Source organism: Aulonocara sp. 'chitande type north' Nkhata Bay, linkage group LG18 (assembly GCF_057382095.1).
Source record: "Aulonocara sp. 'chitande type north' Nkhata Bay isolate Kocher_YH1m ecotype deep benthic linkage group LG18, A_spYH_male_GT1.1, whole genome shotgun sequence".
Lineage (NCBI taxonomy): Eukaryota > Metazoa > Chordata > Actinopteri > Cichliformes > Cichlidae > Aulonocara > Aulonocara sp. 'chitande type north' Nkhata Bay.
Window position 1 is genome coordinate 37,860,852 of NC_141361.1, and position 16,844 is coordinate 37,877,695.

Consider the following 16,844-nt stretch of genomic DNA (forward strand, 5'->3'; position numbering starts at 1 on the left):
GGGTGCCTTGTTAAAATGCACTCCATCAAAGTTTCCTTTGAAGCTGTCACTGACAGAAAACATAATGTGAATTTCACTTGGCAGCTGCTTGGGAAACACTGAATGAGTCGGGGTGAAGTCAGGTCTTTCATAGCTCTTTTGTAAATTCACCGCAGTGTAGAGGGTGGTTCCATTAAGAGGTTGTTCAAGCCTGTGTAAAAAAATGTATTGTGGGTCTTTCTTATTAATTTCTTGAAGTATATCTACCAAACTAAAGAATTTAATTTCATTCTTCAAACATGAAGAAATTCTGATGTCATCTGCATGGAAATTGAAATTAAACCTGCAGTATTGTCTGTGTGTGTGTGTGTGTGTGTGTGTGTGTGTGTGTGTGTGTGTGTGTGATGATCTCTGCACTGAGTGCTAAGGCAGCAGTATGTTCACAACTGTGAAATCTTCACAATGGGAGAAAAAATATCTTAAAATACATAAACATAAGAAGCGAGATGTAATAACTATCGCTTGTGTTGATCAATACGGAAAAAACTGGCAAACGAACAATGCAAAACATTTTGCCAGCACCCTGCAGCATGTACACCCTTAAAAAGAAGTGTGGGGTCAGAAGCATGAATCAGCTGGCCATTACATTCTACTTGTACAACTACTAAGCAACAGTGGCAGAAAAGTTAATATTACTTCTGTTGAGTATTCATAACTCCATTAATTTCTCAAAAACCACAACATTGTCTCCTGTGAACAAGTCGTGCTTTAGGGGAATATTTTATTCACTGACGCTATAGTCAGATGGTGGAATGACTTCATTAAATATGCAACAGTTATTTTACAAAATAAATAAATAAAAATACTAACTCTGAGGGGGCCAGGTAGGAACGTTTTATATAGTATATAATATTCAATTCAATTTTATTTATACAGCGCCAAATCACAACAACAGTCACCTGAAGGTCGACCCTACAATAATACATACAGAGACAAATCCAGCAATCACATGACCCCCTATGAGCAAGCACTTTGGCAACAGTGGGAAGGAAAAACTCCCTTTTAACAGGAAGAAACCTCCAGCAGAACCAGGCTCAGGGAGGGGCGGGGCCATCTGCCCGTGACCGGTTGGGGTGAGAGAAGGAATATAATATAAAGATATAAATATATATTTTATATTTAATGCCCCACTGTAAACTATTTGCTATGTTTCAAGGTTATATATGTAATTAAGTAGTTACACATATACTTATTTAAGTGATTTTATATATATATATATATATATGTGTACATATATGTAATTAAGTAATTCCATATATACATGAAGTAAAACAACCTTAGACTTTGTCAAACTGTCCTGTGAACATTCCTGTCTTGTGAACTTTGAGAAATCACCTTGATGGAATACGTTCACAAAGGACACCGTTCCACTTTTGACTGTAGGTTTTTCCTTCAGCTGGCCCATTTTGTTCTCATGAGCTAAATTGTTTTTTTAAACTTTTATAGGTGTAGTTGTGTTCAAGCAGTGCATACAGGTCAAAACTAACATAAAGTAAATCTTGAGGGACTATTTTAGTGTGACTGATCTTAATCGCTTTATCATATTTCATCAGAGATTAATAATGAATCAGATTCCCACCTGGGTTCTGACCCCCAGTCTGCTCCTACACATGTTGTGTAAGTGAAAAGACACATATGTCTTCATCTCAACAGCAATTAGTTCGTTTGAAAATCCTGTCATTTTAAAGGTAGTTAAGACAACACAAATTTACTGGCAATTTAAAACTTGGTGTTCAAAGTTATTAATTTAGTAATGATTCTGTAATGATATCCTCATACTGTTACTTGTGCAGTTTTACAAACAAGGCTCAGTGCTTACACACACACACTGCACATGGGAATAGTGTTTGCATTCTGTGGCACAGATGTTATGGGGTCTGTCTACCTGCCCCATTTGGGATTAGTGTTAATGTGGTAGCTTCACACAGTTTAAGCAGCTCTAGGAAAGTGTTCTTAATAGTAATGTGTAATTGCCAATTTTAGTCATTTAAAACCATGTGTTCGTCCCACAGTGCCCCCCAGGACTAAGTCCTATGAAGGATGGCACCGGGTGCTATGACCACCACATCGGCATCGACTGCTCCGACGGTTTCAATGGAGGATGTGAGCAGCTGTGTCTCCAGCAGTTGGCCCCTCTAGAGGATGACCCGACACTCTACAACATCCAGATGTTCTGTGGGTAAGAAACAACACATTCTGTGCTTTTTATTTTTAATTATTATAGCAATATATTTCACAATTCTGTCATGTTAGGTTTGTCACATTTTACATGGTCTATGGTCAGTCAATAACAAAAACAAAATAAATCCCTTTGGTATGCTGCCATTGCTATATATACAGAGAGAGAGACAGACAGAGAAGAAAAGTTCCCAGATTCAGGTGATATGTATAGTTTTTGCTTTTAAATGAAAACAGATGTGTATTCATAGCATTTAGTGCAAAATGAGCCAGTAAAAAAACGTAAAGCAGTATGGTGGTGGCACTTTAAGACTCCTGCTTGTGGAGTCTTAAATATACCACCATTAACATTTATTAAAGCAAACTTTGATGTGAGTGTTGAATTAAAAATACCAAAACTAGAAAAAAGGGCTTTAATGAGTTCCATTATGATCCCCTGGGGCCTGATTTATAAAAGTGTTTATCTCTGAAATTAGTTTAAAGATAATACCTAACAGTGCGCTCATTTCTGGAAGATATGGTGCATGAAAGTAAGTAAAGCAATTTATGCACCTGTGATTTATATCTGTCAAATCAACTGAAATTTAAAGAAATCTGCCTTGCTGCTTTTCCTTATGTAATGCCAACACAAATGGGGCTTTACTCAGGAATAGCCTTGGACCATGGACCGAATGAGAAAAGCAAACCTTTTGGGACATAAGAGCAGGTGATTTAAGCCCGGTGACACATATCACACAGTGGACTGTATAGTGGGTCACAAGGCTGGGCAAGAAATAATGTAAAGCGTGTGTGTGTGTGTGTGTGTGTGTGTGTGTGTGTTATTCTAGTTTATTTTTTATGATGAAAATTGTTATATAACAGACGCCTTGGAACAGCGTCTTTACCTTCCAAAGTAGTTTCTGCAAGTCTCCAAAACAGATATGCTCATAAGCTGTAATACAGTCACAACTATCCTATCAGTGTCTCTCAGTGCAGGGGAAACCATCTTAATCTGTAATAAGGCACTTCCTATGTGTTCACTTCCACGTGCACCCTGGGTTATTGCTGTACTAACTCACTGGCATCAAAGGCTAATCCACTCTTGAACCTCGGGGTCGTCTGCAGTGTGTTTTTCTTGTACATCTTTCACATTTTACTGTTCTTAACTACTAGTTGCAGAAACAGTTTAGAATACAATGAATTATACAGTAGCACAAGTTAGACTCTATGTCTTAATACTGGTGCTTGTCTGTGTCATTTTATTGTTATCATCTGCACATTGAATTGTGTGCAGTGATAGATTTACAGCACGGAAACCACGCAAACAAACAAACCATTAAAACACTGAATGTACAACAGTTTGTTGTTTCAAACGTAAGCTTTGGCTTGACGACGTTTAATAATTCAGAATATTTACCGTTCTCATCTACAACGACACAGTACAGTGTGATGTGGTTTACTGGAACTGCATGTAAGAATTACACATTTGCAATTAATTAGTGACTCCTTGGAATCAGCTGATTGTTTTCTATTATTTATTTAGTTGTAACATATCGAAAATGTTACTTTCACACAATAAAAACTGCACGAGTTACAAGCCCTCAAAGTAAGTAGAGATGGGTTTAAATTTGGTCCTTTTTAGTCACATTATTTTTTTCAGCTTTTTTACAAGCCTTCTGAATTATTGAGTACAGGAACAGGCTGATTTAACATGGATTATATCATAGAAAAACACTGCTGATTTAATGACATTGACAGAAACAAATACTGGAGCCCTGGACATTGTATGCATTTTCTCTTAATTCAATATAAATCATTTAAATAAAGTACTTTAAGGTCAACTTTAAAAAAGTCATATAACCACGTGGGATAGGTGACTGGTCAAAACAATTTTTATATAAATAAATTTCAATGTTAGGGTCAAGATTCCTTCTCTCAGTTTATTTTCTAATAATAATCATCTAACTCTACTTGTGTTATGGCCTCAGTCACGCAGGCTAAGAAACTGGCCGTCACCCCCTGTTTGACATGACTATATTTAATCATTTTGACCCAGAAGGGCTACAAAATGGGCCTGCTGTCAACATGTAGATTAGAAATGAGGCTTTTCACCAAGCTATGCAACAATCCTTTAAAGTATACCCAAAATGTTTTTAAGATTTCTCCATAAAACAGTTAGAAAACCATCCAGGGTGCTAGTTCTTATGTAAATATCCCATGATACTGATGCTCAACATCAGTCATAGAAAGCTTGGTCATGAGTAGTGTGGTGTTGTTTTATTGGATTAGATGAAGTTGGTGTAAATTTTGAACATAGCATGAGGATGTTTTGAATTAAAAAGAAAAGAGAAAAGAGACTCTTGAATAATAGCAATTAATAATATAAAAAATAATACAAATCCAATAAAAACTAATCAGACCAGCTTTTTAAACTTTTTTGTGTACTACGTTCAGTCCCTGTTCATATGTGATTCAATACGCACTTGCCTCTTTTCCTCACTTAGTTCTTTAGAAATCAATGAAATACATTTTCTTGGTTACAGCAGAGCAACCCAAATCTAGCCTGAAACTAAACATCCAAGTACACAATCCATCAGCATCATGCTGGTCTGGACAAAGTCAGCTGATTTTCTGTATGAAAAGTGCTTTATAAATAAAGATTGATTGATTGATTGATTGATTGATTGATTGATTAAACAGGCTGCATCTTTGGAAAGAGTTGGTCTGGCTGTGTCTGGGGAAAAAACATCAGTGTAAGGTTTATGGAACAGATGAATGAATGTGGATGTATTTCTTCATGTGAGGTGATTCTTTCATGGTGGTTAACTGACAGAGCAACATAGTGTAAGTTGTCCCTTAGATTAATAGGAAATGGATATGAATGAGGCAAAGATGACGGAGGAAGAGAATGAGATGATGATGGAGGAGGTTGTCACAGGCTAATTAGTTTTAAAATATTGAGCAATTAAGACTACTTGAATGTTATACTTGACTAGATTTGGACCTGCTAATATTTTGAACCACGCTGATGCTGGGTTGCTATCATCATCAGATCATCTCTTCATATGCATGTAACTAAAGTGTCTTCAAATATCAGTGGTCAGTGATGATCTACAAATGGAAACCACAAAGCTTTATATACAGAGATTAAAAGTAGGGCTGCCACGATTAGTTGACTAGTCACGATTACGTCGACTATCAGAATCGTCGACGACTGATTTAATAGTCGACGCCTCGTTTGAAGCTTTGTAAGATCCCAAAAGACGCAGGAATAAGTAGCAGGATTTAAGAGTGTAATAACGGACTGAAACAGAAGATGGCAGCACTGCATGTACTGCCGTTAAACCCAGAAGAAGAAGAAGTAGCTCTGTCCCAGAATTCATAGCGCAGCCCTGCTCAGTTTCCAACAATGGCGGCAGCTGGTTAGTTTTAATATTACTCTTATTATTCTTTCTGGGTCACAAAATAAACATTTAACATATTTTCAGGTGAGAATGTAGCTGTGTAAACCTCAAATATCTGCTCAGTTTATCAGGACACCGCATATTTTCAAAAGCGCTCCGACGTTTTCGGAGACGTCTGTTAGTCACTAGCTCGATAGCGAGCCGGGGGCGAGGCTCACTAGAGCCGTGAGAACACCGGACTCCCGGCAAATCGTTTTCAAACCCACCGCCGTCTTTTGTTACTCAGGTTAAACATATATATAAGTCACTTAGATAACTTAACAATGTTATTGTTTGGCTTTTTTCAGTATTTTATTTGTTCCTGAGTAAATCTGTTTGGCTGAGATTAAAGTTATAGTTTTTACACAGCTGAATAAACGTCAAGCAGACAGCTGATTATCAGAAGTGTGAGATGCTCGAGAATTTACTCCGGTGTCCTGTTATAGTTCAGATAGCAAGGAGTTTATTAAACTTCACCGAAACAATCTGCAAATTTCATTAAAATTTAATAAACTATTATCTTGTCTTTATTGTTAGTTAGCACAGACCTGAAACACTTAAAGCTGTAAGCTAATGATAGTTATATAAGAGCAGATGCTGCTGGTGCAATAATCTATACCTTTTACGTCTGATCTGATTAGTCGACTAATCGCAAAAATAATCGGTGACTAGTGACTATCAAAATAATCGTTTGTGGCAGCCCTAGTTAAAAGCAAACTGAACAAAGTTGGCATTTTTATTCTGTCACATGAAGCCTAATAATAACTAGCATAATATTTAGAGTTACTAGAGACGGCCACGAACCTTCTGCTAAGATATGCTGGATATGAAGAGTTTTGATCTAAAGAGAGTCTTAACATAAGATGTGACCAACATGGCGGCGCGTGCACACGCAGCGGCTTCTCTCTCTCCCGAACTTTACACTCAATGTCACTTACCCATTATATTGTATATTATATAGCTTTCTTGTTATATGTAAAATTGTATTTATTTAAATTTTTACTTTTTAATTATTTTACTTGCATTTTTTAATCACTTTTATATTTAAATATATTTAAATGTTCATTTGCTATTTATCTAGGGAGTGAAGAGTAACGCAATTTCTATTCTCCGTATGTCCTGTACATGTGGCAGAATCGACAAATAAAGTTGACTTTGACTTTGACTTTGACTTTGAGATGTGTTTAGAATATCTGCAGCTCACGAGTCATACTAGCATTTGGCCTTTTAGCCTTTGCGCTGTTTGAATGCAGAAAGCTGCCAAGATCTGTTTCTTACTTTTCTCAGTAGACATAATTAAAACAAAAGCAATGACTTTTGATCATCTCAGCTGAGAAACGGCACATTTTCCGATAAACAACACTTTTCTAATTGAACACAACAAGCTGCTGTCATCTTTAGGGCAAACATCATGTTGCAGGCGTACGAATTTGTGTCAAATTTACATAAGCGGGTGATACAGACTGCTGCTTCATTGAATTCTCAACAACAGCATTTTGTTGTCGTCTCTTCCCATAGTGCAGATGTGGCTAATCCTCCACTTTTCCCATCGGAGACTGGCATTAGCTTTGCGACATTTAGCATCCAGGAGAGAGCTTCTCATAGTGTAAATCCCTGACAGATTATCTTTTTGCTTTCCACCCCACTCCACCCTCCATTTCACTGCCTCCACTTTGTGTGCCTTTGATTCATTTCAGAGTATATTACATACTGAGATGTCAAAACATCATCAATATGAAAGAACCTTGAGAGGACTCTCAGTGTGTGGATTCTAGCTCCTTTCTTGAAATGGGGGATTATGTGTCAGTTGAGCAGAAAGGATTTTGCTGATTCTAGTGAGTTGTGAAGTCATGAGTTGTTCATGCTTTGAAGTTAGCAAAAAGATACTTTTCTGAATATTGATACATGAAATCATACTTTTTTTTTTAAATTTGGCAACTGCACAGAAACCAAAACACAAGAAATTACATTTATTAAGTTGTGGAAACTACTGCGAGGTAAAAATGACATTTTGGCTTTACAGTGGGTATAAACGAAATATTTATAACATACTCTACTAACTTCAATAGGTGTGTCTTTCAGATATTTTCCCAATTTTTAGTTAGAATAAACTGGTTGGTTTAGACTAACCTGACCTGGAAGATAACTTGAGAAGGGCTCATATTTTTTAACATGACAAGATCTGCCTGACATCATCACAGTAGTGTTTGTGGGTAGTTATATAATATAAGCCCTGTCAGGCTGTAGACAGGATTATGCATGCATTTATAGACTGGGTGCTCAAGTAAGACACGAAGGGGGAGGACCAACCAACATCTGGTTGTCAGCTTCAGTCTGGACCTTTCTGGTAGTCTGTAGTTAGTACACGTGCCTGTACAATTCTTTGTTTGCTGCAGAAACTATGGCTGTTACCTAAAATGTAATGGATGGCGTGTCAGCTACCAGCAATCAAGTTGTCCTGTGTTTGTCTGCATGTGTTTCATTTACCTTCTTTGACATGAGTAAAGTAAGATATTGACTTGTTGATCATTAGATTGCACACAGCTTGTGGAGAATTAAATCTAAGTAAATATCAAAAAGACCTCCACTGATTTTTTTTAATAGATTAAAGTTGGTAACTTTGGGTAAAGTTAATGTGTTTTTAATTGAATATACTTACCTACTTTTTAATAGAATTAAAAGGTAGTTATTAAAGGTCTGTGTTAACTTTTGTCTACAGATGTGTCAGATTATTATTACTGTTGTTGTTGTTTACTTCAGCTTTGTTCAGTTTTTCAGTGTAAACATTTTTTTATTTTCAAGAATAATAAACATTTGTCGTCTGCACACTAAAGATTGATTTGCTCAATAACTACAATATAAGGAATCAAAAGGAAAATGCCCGAGCAGAAAACCCTAAAACAAACAGACAATCGAGTTAGTAATTAAACTGAAGTCAGTGTTGAAAGGAAAACAAAAGAAAAAGGAAATCCGTGGATCAAGTAAATGACTTTAATCCCTGTTTGCTGCAGGTGCATCGAAGACTACAAACGCGGTCCAGATGGGAGGTCGTGCCTGCCGCTGTCTGAGGCTTGCACTGAGGGAATAGACTGTGGAGAAGTGCTTGATATCCCTGCCAACCAGACGGTGTTTGGAGACCTTTTCTACGGATACAACAACCACACCAAAGAGAGCACCTCTGGACAGATCCTCAAGGCCACATTCAGGTAAGCACATGAGACTTTGGTGGAATGGAGCGTGTGGGACATTGTTCTGCCATTTGTACCTCAGCTGGGAAACACTTGGCACAGGACTTTCAGCTCCCACAGTGCCGATATCACAGTGAATGTTTATCTTCATTTAAAGAGAGAGAGAGAGACTTTTAGCTTGTTCTCAGCACAACCTCCTTACTCACTTTTTTTTAAACTTTATTCATTTGAGGATTAAAATTCTAAGGAGCATGTATGTATGCATATTTGGTAAAAGTCTTCTCAGTACAGGTATGACGGGACTATATGTTTGACACACAAAGCAGATTCATAGATCCTAGTCAATGAGCCTTTGACGGGAGTAGAAGAAGAACAACAGAGAGCTGAGAGAAAGACTAAGAACAGCACTAAGGTTCCCAGTTAAAATGATGGCACCCTTAACAGAACAAAATCCCATCCAAGGCTGAACATAGATTATATATATCAACTGCTTGTTAAACACTGCTGCTTGCTGTCTTCACTCAAGATCAAAATCTATTCGTTTTCCCTCGTACGAGACTGAAGAACAGGGGGGACAAAGCCTTTCGTTCTCCAAGGCTCAGGACCAGTTCACCACTCCAGCTCCATTTAGCTGACTTCCTTTTGTTTTTTATTTAGTTTTAGTTTTACTTTGTGACTTTTCTGTGAAAAATGAGTGTCTGTGAATAAACGTTACTTATTCAACGGGACGTCCACTGCTGCCTGGACCTTCACCAGGCTGGGCAAAGGATTCGGAGAAAACTGGATATGTGGTCGCGACAAACACTTGGTAACTACTTTACTCCACACTCAACCTCTTAAGCACCAACGCCCCCAGACACGGGGGCAAAAGGGAGGAGATCGCATTTAGGGTCAGGTGTGCGTGCTTAAGATGTTAACTTCACACGTTATGAGTGCTGAAAATAAGGTAACTACCACTGCTGCTGGTAGTTACCTGCTTACTAGGTCAGACTGATGCTCTTTTAAATTATATCAATCTACAAAACACTGCAATAAATAAAGATTACTGCTTTAGCTTTTTGTTCTCTCCAAACGTCTATAGCTACTGCAGTGATATCAGTTTTATAAATAATCATAAAGCACTGATGTTTTTCAGTTTTGCTTTTTAATTGGTTTCACAGTGGACAAGCTCAGGCCCCGCCCCTCACACCTCAAAGGCTTTACTTCATTAAAGAACTGAACGCCAAGATTTACGTTTGCAGTACAGTGTTTAGTCTGAATGTCACCAAAGTATGTTCCCTTTAGCAGAGACGCAGACTTGCAGTGTATATTGATGCAAATATGAACATACCCAGGAATCCATAGCGATAAAGCTTACAAGCGGATGACTTTGTGTTACTTTACAATAAAGATGCAACAATTATAACAATGTTTGTTTGTGTCAAACCACAGAAGCAACAGATTTTCATTTTCTCAGTGGACACAGTTAAGTCACTTTAATGGTGCACAGAAGGACAAATAAAGCCGTGGTGACACATCCAAACTGAAAGGACGCGACAGTTGTTTCTTTCTTTTTTTTTTCTTTGTTTCTTTTTTCTTGTTATTTTTAATTGTTGTGCTTAACATACACACAGAATTTAACATATCTGAAGAGGTACCAAATAAATGTTCATGTGGTTTCCCCTTTAGGTATAAAAATTCTGTTTTCCCTCAAAGTAATAAATCAGGGAACAGCATTTAACCTCCCCATCTGCATATGTAGTCAGTGTTGTTTGCTCTTTATGACACTTTTTATAGCGCTTTGGAGCGTGATGTCACGAAAGGGAAGCGTGGTCAGGATTTTTGGTTGAGGCGCCATCTCCCTGTGCCGAACAAAGCTCAAGCGAAAGAGGAGCGAAAGCACACACATCAGCTACAGTTCGTACTTGCTGTGTGGTCGGCTGTAATGTTCGATCGCACGACCGGCAAGGGAATAAGCTTGAGAATGGTCTGTCTTTTTATTCTTTCCCAACCTGTGTTAGCTAACCTGGGGAGCTCATATAGCGGACCTTACCAAAAGAAGGCGTCTAGCCTGGATAGCCGCCGTGAGACGAGCTGATATCCAGTTCTCTTTCATCTCCAAATATCTGTTGGTGCTCCAGACATTTTCATTCCAATAAGTTCAATATATGTTCATGTCACTCTTTATAGCTTAATAATTTTGTTGTTGAAGCGCTCGGAGGTTATAGAAATCGCGAACAAACATCGTATTGAGTGACTTTGCAGACATGCTATGTAAAGATTCGCTAATTCTCACAGACGGCAAACGCAACGACAACAACAGAGAGCACTAGTCGGAGGTAAACACCACCCCCACCACAACCAAAGGGTTTTAAGTAATATCTAACCGGATTATCAATGTAGTAGTTTGCATCTACTTTACACATATGGAGACATAATATGACAACGAGATTTTTGCAAAGGATGCTAGGACGATAGCGGTAAGTCGTCTGGGTCTCTACTCCACTGGCGTATTTCATACGCGTCCACATTTGCGATGCACTCTATTTTTTGCACTTTATTTTCGCTTCGCCTCCGGACGCAATCAGTCTCTATACCATCCGTTTTCTTTTGAGCTGCTTTCAAGCATGTTTCATGCAGTCGTACTTCCGACACAATGTGTTTGTTTTGATTCGTGGCCCAGGAAAATGGCGCCGCGCTCCCACAATACCTCAACTCCAAAGCCCTATATTCCACGTTGACCTGGGTTGCCAGTACAAATATGACTTCATTATTATCTGCAATTCTTATGTTCTTCTGTACTGAAAATCCAAAACTCGAGAAGCAACAAACAATATAAGAAAAAGGGAAATTTAATTCCACCTTCGTTCACACAGATAATAATCATTGTGCCCAAAGCATTTTTAAGAAACTACGCCGCTGATGTTGGCATTAGTGCTGTGGCTCAACCTTTCAGCTTTTCTGGGAGTAGAATATGGTTCAGGTCACAAAAAGGGAAGCTGTTCATACATAATCTGGAGGCAAATGTGTCTCTACTGCTAGGAAGAAAAGATCAAATCCGTATCTGTAAAGGTTATTTCATGGTGGAGTAAGGATTTTGTTTGAGTTTTTATGCCATTTCCCTTTCTGAAAAAGTAAATGACAAAACAGGATGTTTCTCCTGGCTGCGTATTATTTAACACAAATAAAATGCATTGCCTCTTTTGTGAGACCTAATGTATATATCCAACGCACTGTCCCTCTCATAATCTCTACAGAGATCAGAATGATTAGTGGAGTGCTTTGAGGGTGGTTAATTATCACTCGCTGCATGTGGCAATCATTTCCACTAAACTCAGGAAGCCGGAAGGTCAGCAAAGTCATCTGCGGCCCACGAATTTAATTTGGGCCATGCATGGATTCTGCTGCCCGGAGGCCAATCACCCACTTAGGGATCGACCGCTAGAGTCGTAGAGAGGAAGGGACGCGTGAGCCAGGTTAATAGTTAATATCATCAAGAATCTAAATCTCAAAAGCTCTGATCTCATTTGAAAGCGCTTGTGCTTCCTGTTCAGATGAGGTGGTGGAAGAGGAAGGAAAGACTCTGTAGGGAGGCATGGTTAATGCAAGGCCTAATTATTGGAGATAGCACCAAATGGATTGAAACTGACCAGGAGTCAGTGTGCTGAAATTGAATCTAAGGAACAAATTGGCTTGAAAGTAAAATGAATCAAAGTTGCAGGAAGAAAGCGTTGCATCCACAGATGTGTGTCGGGAGTTGTTCCAAAACCAATAACATGAACATAAGTGTAACAGTGAATGTTGGCCTTTGGAAATGCATGCGTAGCTTGCAATGGTATCTGTCACCAAGGAAACTGAATGTCAAATTTAATGATACATAGCAAGAATTACTAGCTGGCGGTCAACTTTCAAATGAGCGCAAAAAGAGCTTCCTGTAATTAACATTGCAAAGCTGTACTTTATGTAGCACCTTAGAACCTCCGATATATTTTAGTGACAGAAAATCTTGGATCTTAACAAATTCTGTGCAAATTATACACCGCAGGTCTACTTAAGGCAAATATCAGCCAATGACATGGTCACGGTGCTAATCCTGTCAGCTAATAACAGGAAACTGAGGTTACAGTTTGCAAGTGTTCACTAAAATGTAGTCAACATTATGTCCATTTTGCTGAACAGTTAAATGTACAAATGATAAACCATGACAAATGCACATACTGAGAATTGGGACATTTTAAGCTGAATGTTTAAATACTTCCGATTTTGTGAAAGTGAAACAACAAATATGAATGAATGAATAAGAATAAAAGTGTACCCAGGAAATTCTGCCTTATGTAAACCATAGGATGCCATGAGCTTCAGCTTTCAGCTGGAACTCATCACGGACACTTACAGACAGTGTTTTTCTTCTACTTCTTCCTTTTTCAATCACAGATACACAGACAGAACATTACCAGGCAACATTCCTAATGGACTTCATGGTAATTAACTAGAGCTCATATAGTCTGAAACCAGCCATATTTGTCATTTTAATCGATGAAAGTCAGCTCAGGCTAAAAATAAAAGGCCTGCTAGCCTTACCTGAATGTTTGGTACATTACTCTCTACTTAATACACAGTTTAATAAGAGATTTGCTGACACTGATGCACATCTAGTTATTTATTTATTTTGAAGGGAACAGATTTCAAGCCTAATACTGGGATGTAGAATCCAGCATTTTACAGAGTGTGACCAGAGCGATGGATGAAAAAAATCTGAATGTGTAATCTGTCGTTTGTGAGAGCCATGAAATAAATTGCAAGGTTACTCCAAGGAGGAACAGCAGGGGAGGTAGGGTGCCATCTTCCTTTTAAACACAGGCCAGTACAGTGGATTTATTTGCTCTAATGTCATTCTCCTCTGAAGCCACAAACAGTGGATTTTAGCTGACTCCCACACCCTCCACTCATTGTAGAGAGTGACACAAAGAGCCAAGTAGTGTGCACCTCTCTGACACGACCCAAACGACCTGCAGTCAAAGACACCCTTCAAACTGCAGAACATTCAATTACAGTATTTCTAACAGACACTCGAGGCTGCAAAAGTGCAAAGATGCAACGACCAGCCTTCGGAAGCCATTGACTTATTCATCAGCATCTACAACATGCAAGCGAAACAGCAGCGCGGCCCGTGAGTTCACATATTCCCTCACATATTTGCCCTTGAGTAAACACGAGCACGCGAGGCAGAGGCAAGGGGAGGGAAAATGAGAACCTCTGTGTGATGTTCACTGGCACTTCTTCAAAAGGCCCTTACCCCATGGCTCAGGAGTGGCACAAAGCATCTGTCTCCCTCATTCAGTCGAAAGAAGAAGTCAAAATTTAATATTCTTTAACCACCGGTGTGGCTTTATACATCTGTTTGTTTTTTCCTCGCTCCAAATATATGCTACCATTTTTACCTGCCTGAATTCTTTTTCGCTGTCAACAATACACTTTTTTTTTTGCCCACTTTTCCACTTTCATGCACTGAAAGCAAAAAGAAAAAACGGTAAGCATCCGTCCAAGTCAACATTTTGGCTGCTGTTGGAGGAGAAATGCGAGTGCTGGCGAGAGAAACGGAGCCGCTCTGTGGCCCCGTCAAGGATAGAGAAAAAGTGGGGGAGATAAAAGGGAAGCAGCAATAACAGTGAGCAGGTGGCCAGCAGCACAACACACACATAACACTAACTGGTACACAAACCTGGGTGTTCAGGTATGCACATACTGTAAATGCACACATGCAGCGCTTGTTTGATTCCCTCTGCCCAGCGTGGTCCATCTTTCAAGCTCACCAGCCCTGAAATGCTTCTCATGTTTTTTTGGAAAGGGGAAAATACACCCTTCCCCTCGTTGCACAAATTATCATTTCAAATACGCAAGTTTTTTTAAATTTGATTTCCTAGTGGGAGAGATCCAGTCATGGCATCGTCATTGGCAGCAGGGCCGGTGGGGCACGCGGTGATTCTGGTTACAGAGTGAGACGCGCGTCTGTGTGAAGGAGATCCTATCACGGTGACATCTCGGGGGTGCGATATGATCTGGGTTCAAATTATAGAGCTCAGTGACAGAGTCACTATCTTCCCGTCTCTGCGGGAGCCAGTGGACTCCAGTAATGAGATGTTAAAAAGCTAACCTCCTCTCATTACTCCTAACAGTGTCCTCCCTCTCCTCTCTCTCAACTCCTCTCTCTATTGCTTTCTCGCACGACGAGCTCAGAACAGGTTTTAATGAATATTTTAGTGGCCTTTGTTCTCATTCTGCTGCCTGCTTGGGATCAATGATTAAGACCACACTCCCACCTGACAGCCCATCACACTCTCACCCCACTATTTTGTGTCAGAATCTTTTTTTTTTTCTCTCAAACTCCCTCTCTTATTTTTTTGGGCTCATTTGTGCCTGCTGTACCACACCCTCGACATGACGCCCTCAAGAGGAATACATTCATTGACTCAGTTAATTAAAATATGAAATATGCTCGCTGCAGACTAATGGAGACAGTGGGTTGGGAATGGGTTGCTAGTGGCCCTGATTGTCTCTTATTGAAAGCCACGAGTTTATTGAGTCACATAGTCAGGGGGGATCGTTGCGAGGAAAACAGAAAAGAAAGTGAAAGAACTGTTGTCGTAAATCAAAAGTGTCCTGGTGTTTTGTCTCATTTCACATTTTAATAATTCATCAAACAGGTGGCTGCTTCACCACAGCTCCTGCTAAAGAAGAAGAAAAAAAAGTCTTTAGTAAGTTTTGGCAGTTTTGCAAGAGTTCATTGAACTTCAAGAGAGAAAATGAATAATGACATGCTTACAGTGCCAGATGGCTGCTAAATGTTACATGCCATCCTCTAACAAAATTACAGTGAAAATTGTCAAACACAAATGCAGCGATAGCAACCACATAACCCGCTTCACGTGTATCTATGGGAGAGAAAAATCTAATCACGGTCGTCAGCAAAACAACTGAGATTCAGTCATTACGTTCCCAATTTGTGTGTTTTGTTAAACTGACAGCTGAAATCACGCGTAATTACTTTCAGCAGAAAATGACAGGCTTTTGACTCGGTGTCAGTAAAATCACAGCCTTGGTTGCTATAGTTTTGTAGAAACTACAAATATAGCAATGCATAACGAGCTGTGTTTTAGTTTTTAGTACACGCTGATGATCCTCATCATATATTGATAAGCATCCACATCTTTATTTTGTCTTTTTCCATCACTCACCAGGTGTTACAACATGAATTCCTCCCAAAAGGTTGACACAAAGTGCATTGGGAACATTGGACATGCCAACAATCCCTCAGTGTTCGCCCCACTTACCAGATTGGTTTCTCAGTCACTGCTTTCACTTCCACACAGTGTACCTTTTAGGTGCTCCCTGCTACGCTTATATTTCCTAAAATTTGCATTCCATCTTCTTGAACTCTTCCAGTTGTCATGCTCATCGTATCTGAACCCTTCATCTTCTAAATTTGGAGTAAAAAGGAGTCACAGTGGCACGTTCCAAATGGTGCAGGAATGCCGGCAGTGGTAGGGAGTAGGGAGGCACTGTACCCAAGCAGAGTAGTTTGAAGGGGGATGTCTTTAATTGTCAGTCATTTAACTTTTAGATTGCATGGTTGGATGTAGGACTTACAAGTTAAACATATTTACTGGACTAATGGATTGAAAGGGCAATTCGTAGTTTTTTCCTTCTTTTTTACTTGAAAAAATAAGATATAGTGGAGTAAACAGAAAGCATGACCTCATTATACATTTAAAGCAACGCTATTTCTAGGTACATTTGTCCACAGTAGTCAAGTACTTTTTGCAGAGCCGTTGCTCTAAGTGTCCAGGAGATCATAATTCTTTTGTGAAAATCTCCATATTGCTGACATCAATGAATGATGAGTGTTATGCGATGGGTTTCAGAGCTAGACTTTCTAGTTGCTGAATGTAGCTGTAGTGTTTTCAACGAGGATGTTGGTGACACCGAGTTAAACCACAAATGAAGACCCTGGAGTTTAGTTGCAGCTTGTTTAATTGTC

General features: G+C 39.1%; 1 protein-coding gene across 7 annotated transcripts in view; it reads left to right on the forward strand.

Moving 5' to 3' along the window:
* The window catches only part of astn1 (astrotactin 1), a 485,289-nt gene that overhangs the window by 243,373 nt on the left and 225,072 nt on the right, over nt 1-16,844 (forward strand). For all 7 annotated transcript variants that reach the window (XM_086272768.1, XM_086272769.1, XM_086272772.1 and 4 more), the window contains 2 exons: nt 2,052-2,218; nt 8,651-8,845. In XM_086272768.1, coding sequence (XP_086128894.1) covers nt 2,052-2,218; nt 8,651-8,845 — 362 coding nt within the window. The remainder of the gene's footprint in view (nt 1-2,051; nt 2,219-8,650; nt 8,846-16,844) is intronic.